Consider the following 12,168-nt stretch of genomic DNA (forward strand, 5'->3'; position numbering starts at 1 on the left):
CCCTCCCTCTCTCCTGACTGGCTGAAAGACAAATTCGCATTCCCCTACACTGACCTAGAATCCCACAGGGACACACCAATAAAGGCTAGCTTAAGAGTAAACCCACCCTTCACATTCACCTCAGATTCACACACCACGGTATAGCTGCCTACTGATTTCAGTGCATTGTTTTCATTAAGAAAGTGGGGGGTTTCTCCATTTAAAAACACCTTCAATTAAACATGTGTTTTCCTGCGACAACATATAGTAGTCGCTGCAGCATGCTAATGACCTTAGCACTGCAGCACTTCCAGCCCTGTGTGCAGCGCTGTGCCAGGCGTGACTTCAAACACAGGACGTCTCTCCCTAGACACACTAGTCGATAGGCCACCGAGCACTGGGGCAAATTAAAAGGCCATTATGGGACAGTGGGATGTGTCCAGACACAAAATGGACAAGGGCATGTTAGCCCCCGAACAGCTTTTAATGAAGGGATGTGTTGACTCTGGGTATGTGTGTCGGAGAGGGTGCGTTAGACAGTAGACGTTTGTATGTGTAGCATGGCCAAAGCTTGTCCCGAAGTGCCTTTGTCAGAGATGGAGCCATCAGAGTGGAGGTTTTATAACACTCCAGGGTGCCTGTCTGACTGACTGTTATGAATTATAAGCTATCTTGGCTCTTTTTTTTTTTCTTGTAGCCTCATATTCCTTCACTGTCTCTCTCCCACTCCTTTCTCTGCCATTTTCCTCTCATACATCCTTATCCATCACCTTCCCACAATTCCACACTACATCTCCTGTCTTCACCCCTTTCTATCCATTATCCCTTTTCCCCCGTTCACCTCCTCAGATGGAGAGTCTGTTTGGCAGCCTGCCAGAGATGTTGGACTTCCAGAGGGTCTTCCTACAGACCCTGGAGGAGAGGATCGCCTCCTCGCCTGACTTCAGCACCCTGGAGACCCCCTCACAGTTCAAGGTGAGATGCACATACAGTAATATCACTTCATTGATTAAATGCCAAAAGATTCAGTGTAGATTCCATGAGTGCGAGTATACAGAACAACATTATTCTCAAACCAGGTGATGTTAGCAACTATTCCAAAGAAAGGCACAAGCTTTGAGATTTATAAATAATTGATGTGGTGTGACAGGAGCATCGCCGGCTGATTTATAGGCTTGACATGACAAAGTGTGGGGTCTATTGATCGAGGCAGCGGTTCACTGGTTGGATTGTGAGCTGCTGAAAGCTAGTGTACTCAACAGGTTAGGTGAGAGGGAGCGGACAGAGGGGGTGTTTGAATAGTCTCCCAAGAGAGGAGGGGGGACAGAGTGGTCCGGTCACGACTTCACATGTTCACACTCTTTCATCCTCTCTCTCTCTGTACTTTGGCTTTGTTTAGCATCACTCTCTCTTTCCATCTGTGTGTGACACTCAGCCCCTGTATTTGTTTTCTATTTACAGAAGCTGTTGTTTTCTCTTGGGGGTTCCTTCCTCTACTACGCTGACCACTTCAAGCTCTACAGCGGCTTCTGTGCCAACCACATCAAGGTCCAGAAGGTCCTGGAGAGAGGTATGACAAACATCCAAACACACAGCGGTCTAAATACACTCCTACTGCACAAAGTGAGATTGAGACGTGGCACATAATAAATACATCTGCAGACACATACTAATCCAAAGTGTCCCACACCCCTGCTAAATTCAGCTTCCTTGCACCTATGTTGCATCAGAGACACCTCACGGCACTCAACGTTGAAGGTTAGCCTCCTCTCTTGGGAAACAAATCAATTATGTACAAAAGTAAATGTCCCAGAGTGAGACAGTGGATGAAAGTGAGGTGACTGATGCCTCTCCAGTTTACTGAAAGCCCTGTTCCATCTCGAAAAGTCATTCACAGACACACACACAGAAAATATAGTTGGGAGAAGAAAAATCTCCACCTTTCATTTTGTGATCTACGGTTTTTAAACATTCAAAGCTATTACCTGTTTCAGAAGCAGATGAAGTTTAAACAAACACATTTATTAATATACAGACTTTGGATAACCTTGTCCACTAACAGCAGATATGCGACCGTGCCCTAATAATTCCTTGCGTCTCCCTCAGCATGTGACAGAGTAGTAATTTTAAAGTTGATAAATGCCTGCTAAGACGCCGGCCTTTCTGCCACTATTTGGGAACGCTGCCCAGTACAGAGAGAAATGTAAGAAGATTGGCTTCTTTGCCGACATTGCCCCCCCGTGCTACTTAAATCTGCCCCATTACTAGAATTGCGGGGGATACTCCTCAAAGTAAGCAGAAGGATGGATGTTTAATAGGATTAGAAGTAGAAAAACACTCATAAAAGTCTCTGATGGGTCAGAATTACCTAGAGGAGAATAAAATGTGGTATCAAAGAAACACTGGTGCATGAAAGTTTTCTTCGGTGTTAAATATTTTGAAAGATCATGAAAATTATGTTTAATGATATATTATGCAACCATCAGGCTATAAAAAGATCTTTTGCTACAATCCTTTGAGGAAAACCCTCCTATTACTTTTATAGATGCACTGTTAAAAAACCTATCCACTACCCAATCAGAGATTGGACCCTTCTATCTCAAATCATTTTCTTTTAATAATAATAATGTACAAAATGTGAGTGTGTATGTATGTATATATATATATATATATACACAATTCTTTTTTTGGGGGGGCTTTTTAACTTAAGATTTATATGGCCAAAAATTACTGACTGTCCTTTTCAAAAAGCACCTGAGATATTGGCACAGTGATTACTGTAAAGTCCTTCGGTCTGTGGGCAATGCCAACTCGGCACTAAATGCATGAGTGAAGGGAAAAGATGCCAGATTCAAAGTGCTCTACTTACAGGGTTTAGCCACCCTATTCTTTAACCAAAGCTTTAAATGGTGGTTTATACACAGTATTATAGTTGGTGCACACAAACTAATATTAGAGTAACATGTAGCACAATAATTGCAGAGTACAGATAAGAATAGCCAAGTATAACAAGGTTATAGTTGCACAGGGCACACACTGAGTATAGAGTTGGCTCAGGATGATACAGAACACCCAGCAGCCTGGTCACAACCAGCTGATACAAGGACACAGAGAAGAAATCTGTGGGAGTTTGTCAACCCTTTAAGTAATTATATGCCCTTCTTTGCCACCTTCATTACCCCCCCCCCCTCCCTTTCCCATCATGCCAAGGGCCCTGGGTTGCCTTAGTTTCTCTGTTTATTTGTCGACTCGTTAATTGCCTGCCAATTACTCTGGGAGGTGTCGATGCGGCTGCCTGTCTGGCTGGGAGTCCTATAATTAATACTTTAATGGCCCCCCTCAGTACGCGTTGTGGAAGCATACTGCTCAGGGAAAATGTCATCACCTTTTACAGAAGGCTCATTCTGTATTATACCTGCCATTTCACACTACGCTGTGGCGTCAGTGTAAACTAGTCCCAACTTGATCATTATCACTGTGTTAAATAAGACTGCTTTAGTATTTAAGTAACTTGTCAAAGTTCTACTAGATTTTTTTTAAACTTTTGCTTTTTGAAAACACCTTGTCTTCAATTTACTATGATACTCAGGAGTGTTGTGCTGAGTATAATGGGTGCATTAGCACATGTTTACACTTTAATACTGCAGTGGTCATGATGAGGAGAAGCCTACACTACCCCCTGCTGGAGACAGCTTATTGCACCATGATTCTGCACTGGCCAACCACCGCTTTCTGCCAGACCTGAGTTTGGCTTACAATATAGCCACACATCTCTCTCACTATGTATGCATGAGACCATCAGAGTACATCAGGAAACACAAACACCAAAAACAAAGATATTAAACTGCAGAAAGATTCATATTAATTCAGTATGTGTGTTTTTCAGCTAAGACGGATCAGGCCTTCAAGGAATTCCTGGATGCGAGGAACCCCACCAAGCAGCACTCGTCCACCCTGGAGTCCTACCTGATAAAACCGGTGCAGAGGGTGCTCAAGTACCCCCTGCTGCTCAGGGAGCTGGTCTCCCTCACTGACGCTGACAGCGAGGAGCACTACCACCTCACCGGTAGGGAGAGAGATACATTTACAGACACACATGGGGAGCATGTGCTAAAAATATAATGTTCACACTTCTGTGTCATGCTATCATGCATGGGAACATTAAGTGACAGATTTTGGCACACAAGAACAAGCATTTTTCCTATACACAAAGAGCAAATAAAATCTGCTACTGTAATGCAAAGCACCCACATACTGTGTACAGTTTTGAATTGATCCCTGTTAACACACATTCTTGTTCCTGCAGAGGCTCTGAAAGCCATGGAGAAGGTGGCCAGCCACATCAATGAGATGCAGAAAATCTACGAGGATTACGGCTCTGTGTTTGATCAGCTAGTTGCTGAGCAGACTGGCCACGATAAAGAGGTAGATGGACATTTCAGAATCAGATTTATAATCATCAAGCATAGTAAATGTATTTAAAGTTGCCTTGGCGATAGCTGTATATTGATATCACACAGAGTTTCACAGGACAAACTACTTCAATCCAGTTAACTATCAGTGAAGCTGTTTAGCTTATGTTGTTTATGCTGTCTTCTGTGCATTTCCACAAGGGACTGAATACATTTACAAATTGATGGAATATTTAGTTGGTAACCACTGCAGTATAAATATTCAAAGTGAATGCTAAATAATGTTGTTTAGGGTACTGTATGTTTTCAATGTATTTTAAACTATATTATAAAAAGGTTTGCTTGAAAATCAGCTTTCATCCCATGTGCAAACACTAGTTTGTAGTGTCTGTAGAACTCCATTCATAGACATGGATAGTTAGTTTGTATCTCACACAGCAGTGAAAAGCCAAAAGTCTGGCTTATTATTCTTCTCCCTCTGCCCCCGCTCTCCCCGTGTGTCTCTCTCTCAGGTCACAGAGATCTCTATGGGAGAGTTTCTCATGCATTCCTCAGCAGTCTGGCTCAACCCGCATCCATCGTTGGGCCGCATGAGAAAAGACCCCGAAATGACCATATTTGGTGAGTCTGCACACTGCCCCTGCTACGATTGATGTTGCATTCTGGGAAAATGAGTCCCTACCAACATCCCTGTACCTTGCCAGACTCCAAAGGTTTCTCCAATGTGTTATGCTGCTATTCCTATCAAACTCCACATACTGTTTTGTCTCAAAGGCTTTGGGCACAAATGACCAAATAGAAAACAATTTTTAATGTCATGCATGAATGTTTGCAGTTAAACATTTAATCAGTACAAACCAAGTGTACTGGGTTTGCTGTACAGCCGCACAGAATTATGTCTGCAGTAGAACTCAAACAGATCTCAATGAATTTCAAAATCCGTAGCTGTAGTGCTGATATATGCTTTAAGGCTTCAAGCTGGCATCTAAAATGCTTCTGTGGGTTGCTCTAGCTCAGACGGCTTTCCCCAAGAGGCATTCGCAGTCAAAACTGAGACGCTGGTGTTCTCTCTCTCTCACCAGTGTTCAAGAAAGCAGTGATATTGGTCTACAGGGAAAACAACAAGCTGAAGAAGAAAATGGTGAGTATTGTCTGTTGCACTCATTTACTCTCACATGCCACAAATGTTTGTTTCTTTGGTGTGAAACATAGCATTTTTCTCTTTTCTCCTATGTGGCATTGTCTATGTGATGACCAGACCAACCCTCGTTCAGCACTTTCTCATGGAGATTCGGACCCCTTTAAGTTCCGTTGGCTCATCCCACTCTCTGCACTGCAGGTCAGACTGGGAAATACAGGAGGTAAGAGGCCAGCACACTGCCACATTATCCCGACTAAATCACTCACAAAGTACATCCACTAAATCTTTTTGTTCTTTCTCCCCCTTCATATTTCTCCACACCCACCCCTAAGCTCATTCTCCTTGCTCACTCACACACACACACACACACACACACACACTGTTCTGGCATTTATATTCAGCCCCCTCCCTCCTTATCGCCTTCTGAAACCATAAACCATATTTGGACTGTGTGATTAAAAACCTCTTCTTTATTTCCTCGCTCTCCCAGGACCAGGCACAGAAAGCAGCTGCATCTGGGAGCTGATTCACTCCAGGTCTGAGGTGGAAGGCAGACCCGAGACCGTCTTCCAGCTGTGTAGCAGGTCAGAGATTAAACTTGCAGGTGTAAACAGTGATGATTAATTCTGGTATGCATTCATAGATTCCATAGTCTTTTTTTAAAGGATAAAGAAGATTTATTACAACTTTGGTCTTATTTTTGTAGTTTTGGCCACCATTTCTCTTGGCTATGATAACATTGTATTCACCAAAGTAATTGCTGAGATGTGGGAACACTGTGACATCGCTAAAATGATCCAAGAGGGCAAGAAATACAAGTGGTCAGGTGGTCCGACAGGTTGTAAACAAGCCAACAGTTTAGCCAGATTATCTAACCAACTTTATTTGGAGGTAAAACCATAGTGAGCATGCTCATAATGTAATAATCTCTTATTGCACAGGAAAACTGTGTACATACAACTATGGCAAGTATGGTAGGTAAAAGTTGACCCAGAAAGTTGGTCTGTAAACTGTAAAGGATGTTTACAACAGACAGTTTGGGTAATAATCTTTACTGTTCCCCTTCATTTTCTATTCCAAATAAATTTGGCTAACTTCTGCTTTTTACAACCTCTCTTCTTTTTAGCAATATTGCAGTGTTTCCAGATCTTAATGTTGCTTTTACTGATGGAAAGGATGGTCATGGCTACAAAATAAAAAGCCAAGTTGTGATAAACTGGAATTTTCTTTGAACTTCTTCAAATCTACTTAAAATGTAACCATTCCCTAAGTTGTTCCAACCTCATTAAAAGGTAAAGCAGTATTAAAATGGGTGGGTGCTGATCCAGTATCCAAATAAAACAATTATACCTGTTTCATCAAATATCACCTACTTTTACAGTTTGACTGAAACATAATAAATACCTTAAATAGTGCAACATTTCGGAAAATATTCATTTTTGCTGATGATACAACTCTCACATCTGTCTGTTAAATATATGCAGCCGGTTATCTAAGCTTAGCATTAAAACTGGAAACAGGAGGAAGCAGTTAGCCTGGCTCTGTCCACAGTTCAAAAATACACCTACCAGCACATCTAAAGCTCGCTAATTAACATGTTATATCTTGTTTTTACACTTTGGGTTTTATACACATTAGATATCATGTATTACTCAGTGAGGATATGAGGTGCCGATAGGCAGGAGGAGCCTGTTTCGAGTCTTTATGCTTAGCTAAACAAATTGGCTGTAGCTTCGTATTCAACAGACAAATATAAGGCTGGTATCCATCTCCATATTTTTATCCAACTCTCATATTTCCCAAAATGTCAAACCATACCTGTAATGATGATTTATAAAACCTGTAAACCAGAAACAAATGTTTAATTTTTTTCCCCCAAAGAAGACACATTAGGTTATAGATATTGGCTTGGCATTTCTTCCCATGGATCCTTTGTTTGCTGCTGTTGTTTTGGCATTCAGCAGTATAAGCTGTCACCATGTGGATAGTGGTGAGAGTGAAGCCTGTGACTAAATTGGTAATTCTCATTACACACTGTAAAATTGGGATCACTCCTAATGAATTAAATCACCCATTTCACTGGGGACACAATGGAACTCCCTCACCAATCCCCTCAATTTATATTTAGCTTCCTAAATCAAGTTTAATATACCCTGTGCTCATGTTACTATGGTACTTCTGCTGTGTCCTCCTCAGTGTGCCAGAGAGCAAGGTCAACATCATCAAGGTGATCCGCTCCATCCTCAGGGAGAATGTGAGGAGGAACATGAGGAGCGAGGGCACGTTGGAGAGGGGCTGTAAGGAGCGCCTGGCCCCCCTGCGCAGCACCCTGCCCTCCTCCGCCAGGATAGGTGAGCGTTGAGGCATTCTTAGGAAAACATTTTAGGGAGGAGATATTTCTTTCAATTAAAGATCTATGAATGCCACTTGACATTTGTTTAAAGTACCAGGCACTGCTTCCTGGGAAAGTTTCCTATAAAAACATGTCCACATAAGAGTGATTCTTGCTGACTGGTATTTAGCCTTTAAGGTCATTTGGCTTTAAAAATCATCAACTGTGTAATGCGAAGTATGCGTGTACTTCAGAGATGATCGTATCTTACTTTTTAGGTCATAAAATGCTAGAGGGGCAAGTGTTGTGCTCAGATAAGAGTGGCATTTCTGACCTCAATCTCCACATTCGTACCAGGTTCCTCCAGGGCTTCCCAGTTGTGTAAGCAGCAACTTGGAGATCTCTCCGCCCAGGCTGGGAATCCCAAGCTGGGGCCAGACTCAGACGAGGGAAGCCTGAGCAGTGGAACCTACAGTTTGTCTGGGGCTCCTCCACCTTGCACCTCCTCTGACTCACACATTCTGCCTGTCCAGCAGAACTGGTCTCAGACACCTGGGTCCAACTTGCAACCCCGCTCCACCTCTTCTGTGAAAGAGTCTGATATTTTAAGTGATGAGGATGATGACGGCTTTAGCGAGGGGGGAACAAGGAGGAACAGCGGAGACAGCAGTTCCCCAACTAGTGCCATTGAGGCTCAGTTCCTCCAACTTAAACTCTCAGAAGACGCGGTGTCAAAATGTGCACTGGCTCCCTGTGTTCAACCTGAGGGAGAGGGGGACACTCCAGAGACCCAACCCAAACTGATGCGAGGACACTTCGGTGCTGTTAAGAGGAAACCCAGCAGTTTCAGAAGGAGCCAGGGTGCACTGTTGAACATGAAGGCACACAGCAGGTCACTGGACAGCCAGGCGGATGCAGTTTCACCATCAGGGGTAGTGGATCTCAACACATTGCTGGAGAGAGAGTTCAGCATCCAAAGTCTGACTTCTGTAGTGAATGAAGACTGTTTCTATGACCCAGCTGAGAGCTGTGCCACTGACTCTGGAAATACGACCTCCTCGTAGGGGGCTGGATGGACAGAGCAGAGCTAAACTGTACCAGGGCCACAAGTTAATGGTCATAAAGGTGAGAGGCGCTGACCAAAGCCCCTGCTTCCCAAGAGGGGAAATCCTGTGGCTCACTGCGGGCTCTACCAGGGTGGCTGTGAAGCTGTGCCTCAACTCTGTTTAGTAGGCCACATTACCCGCCTGCTACAAGTTAGGTGTAAATGATCTTTTCTGATGGAAGCCTATTGACTGGCAGATCCAGTTTCCCCCACTAGAGTGGGTGACAAGTGAGGCGACTTCTGTCCCAATGATAATGACTACAATGAATCTGCCAAGCACTGATGTGTTCCTGCGATCTCTTCAGCTCTCTGGGCTTTGCCTCGCCCCCCCCCAAAAACCGTCTGAGTGACGTAGTCCATCCTAGTTTCCCCTGCAGCTCATGTTGATTGGCAGTTTTTAATTGGTTTTTGACCTTTTCTATGAGGAAATGGGGAGAATGTCCTTGGTGTGTCAGTCCCAAACGTTAAAAGAGGAGGGAAGTCCACAGTGCGTACAGAGCCACAGGATATTGAGACGAAATAAGTTTGAGTCTGTATTATGCTACATGAGTTCAGGCTTGGTATTCATTTGTATTTGGTTTCACAGAAGCAAACACTGTAGGTCACCGCTTATTACGATTGCATTATCGTTTAACATGAAATGGAAGGAGGCACTGAATGAAAGCTATCACGGACTAATGAGATCCACCCAAAGAGCTACAGCGGCCAAGTCAGACTTCCTGAAAAGAGGTGACGTTGGCCTAAATAAACAGAAGGATACTGTCTTTCGCAACTAAGCCTTGTTGCTGTATTTTGTGCACTAAAGTACACTGTTTGCCTATATATTTGAAATATTTTTTATCTGTACAGGTTTTAATGTAATTAATGCGGTTTTTATTTATTAATAGGTTTGATTATGTATATCTTAGCAAAAGTAACTTTTTGGGTGAAGGCTTGATATGTTGGCTAAAGATTTGGTCCATTAGTAAATTAAAAAAAGATGCAATGCAGCTTGACATTTTTTCCACTTCATTTTAAATGTAGCCTACTGGATTTTGGTTGTCTTTCGCTGAAGATTGTAATTTCCAGGGTATGCATTAGAATGTACAAGTGTTTGAGATATGGCTACTTAATTGAATGATTTAAACTGCAATAATGTTTAAACCCTAGTGTTTCTCTATGTTTGTATCCTGTGTATATATAATCTTTTCTATTTTTGAAAGATTGATGTATTCTCTTATACATACATGACACTGTACAGGTAAGAAACAAGGCAGGAATTTGCAATAAATGCAGCTGATATTTTTGTAAAACGTTTTGTTTGCCATAGCATAAAGGTACATGAGGTACTATAAAAAGGCAAACCACTACTACATTATTTACTTTCTCAGCTCAACTTCACCATGCCTTTAATGCTAGCATACCAATGAATGTGAATACCCCATTCTTATGGAATTGTTTTATAAATAAAAGTTATCTGTGAAGATGCCTGAGAACAATGCTTTCAACTTCCCTTCAAAGTTTGTCAGTTCAGGTTTACATGCCCTTTATGTTCTATTGACAGGTGAAACAGTGCTGGGAAGTAAGCGTCTTATCTGAGGCTTGGTCCCTGGGCTAGACTTGCCACCAGTCCCTGATTAGCTGTCATGAACGCAGAATTCAATATACTGGAAGAAAAAGGTATATCCGCAATAGAGTACATAAATTATCTGACAGAAGTGGGGCACAGTTAAATGAAGAAAGACCTGGCTTTTATAACGGACGTGTGAAATTACCCAAGCTACATCTGGGGAAATTTTCACAGCACATTTAGCATCTCCACTAGGACAATTAATTTAAATTTTATTTATATAGCACCAATTTATAACAGAAGTTATCTCATTGCACTTTTCTTATGGAGCAGGTCTAGACCGTACTCTTTATAATATAATTTACAGAGACCCAACAAATCCCACCATGAGCAAGCATTTGGTGACCGTGGCAAGGAAAAACTTTAAAAAAGAGGCAGAAACCTTGGACAGAACCAGACTCAATGGTGGGCGGCCATCTGCACGAGAGAGAGAGAGAGAGAGAGAGAGATTTTTTTTTTGGGATAGCGACAGAAGGAGAGAAACGAGAAAGCACAGAACTACGGGGGAAGAGAAGATGCCGAGTTAGTAACATGCAGTAATAGGATAAAAATGTATACAGATAGAGGAAAGAGGTGCATCATGGGAAGTCTCCCAGCAGTTTAGGCCTATAGCAGCATAACTAAGGGATGGTTCAGGGCTCACCCAAGCCAGCCCTAACTATAAGCTTTATCAAAGAGGAAAGCCTACTCATTTGTCTTTCTATTCCTTATTCTCAAACACCCAAATTTTCAATTAAAGGATGTTTTTTTTTTTTTTAAGTAGTTTTCCCACTTAGCCCTTGTACTATCTGCATGGCTAGATAGTTTCAGTTTTATTATAAGACATCTGCTGACATTTTGGCACTACCCAAATAGTAGGTGAATGGAATTAAATTATGGTGCTTAAAGCGAGCCTATGTAACATTTGCTGTACAACAGCCACTTTGGCCATGAGAGACAATTATGTGACAATGTTTCATGCTAGTAGCACAAGCAAAAAAAGAGTCATAAAATCAGAGTACTGACTCAGTAATGTCAGCTAAACCGCAACATGTAGTTAAAGTTTGTTAATGTGTATAAAATTACCTAAAACCTGTGTGATTTATTGCTTGTAAATTCAACTTTTTATTTGAAAGATGAAGAATGTGATATTTAATTTTTCAAAAAAGTTTTCACTTAAGGTCTCACTTTAAAGCATAAAAAAAAAAATATTTGGAAAAACTCAAAAGCAATGCGAAAACAGTGAATTGGTTCCTTGGGACACTTTTTACAACCTGCTGCCAACGCACCCACCTGTTCACTTTGATGCACTCCACTGGGCTACACAAGGAAAGCTATATGTAATAGAATTTAAAAAGTTTCACATTGAGCGACACAGGATTATTTCATGATATGGTAAACAGGTGTGGAGGACTAGCAGACAGCTAAGCATGATGATGAAGCATCTAAATATGTGCGGACAGGTAATGTTGGCAGAGTAACGGGGGAAGCATCTTGTGCTCTTTTACTACTTTAGAGTCACTGCATTTCACAATCTTTGACAAATCATCAGAGTGAATCTGTCATGATGGTGGCTGGATAACAGCTACACTGTCACCTGACTAGAAGGAT

At 42.0% G+C, this 12,168-nt stretch overlaps 1 protein-coding gene across 8 annotated transcripts in view; it reads left to right on the forward strand.

Annotated features, from left to right (window-relative positions):
• Positions 1 to 10,436, forward strand: part of tiam2a (TIAM Rac1 associated GEF 2a) — a 94,211-nt gene extending 83,775 nt beyond the window's left edge. For 7 of the 8 annotated variants that reach the window (XM_044168005.1, XM_044168000.1, XM_044168006.1 and 4 more), the window contains 10 exons: positions 829 to 954; positions 1,441 to 1,549; positions 3,866 to 4,045; positions 4,286 to 4,404; positions 4,904 to 5,012; positions 5,474 to 5,532; positions 5,650 to 5,752; positions 6,023 to 6,116; positions 7,729 to 7,883; positions 8,222 to 10,436. In XM_044168005.1, the coding sequence (XP_044023940.1) occupies positions 829 to 954; positions 1,441 to 1,549; positions 3,866 to 4,045; positions 4,286 to 4,404; positions 4,904 to 5,012; positions 5,474 to 5,532; positions 5,650 to 5,752; positions 6,023 to 6,116; positions 7,729 to 7,883; positions 8,222 to 8,928 (1,761 nt within the window). In that variant the 3' untranslated portion in view covers positions 8,929 to 10,436. Of the gene's footprint in view, positions 1 to 828; positions 955 to 1,440; positions 1,550 to 3,865; positions 4,046 to 4,285; positions 4,405 to 4,903; positions 5,013 to 5,403; positions 5,533 to 5,649; positions 5,753 to 6,022; positions 6,117 to 7,728; positions 7,884 to 8,221 lie in introns of those variants that run through there. The other variant, XR_006374706.1, reaches the window with a different exon arrangement.
• The last annotated feature ends 1,732 nt before the right edge of the window (positions 10,437 to 12,168 follow it).

Source organism: Siniperca chuatsi, linkage group LG15 (genome assembly GCF_020085105.1).
Source record: "Siniperca chuatsi isolate FFG_IHB_CAS linkage group LG15, ASM2008510v1, whole genome shotgun sequence".
Classification (NCBI taxonomy): domain Eukaryota; kingdom Metazoa; phylum Chordata; class Actinopteri; order Centrarchiformes; family Sinipercidae; genus Siniperca; species Siniperca chuatsi.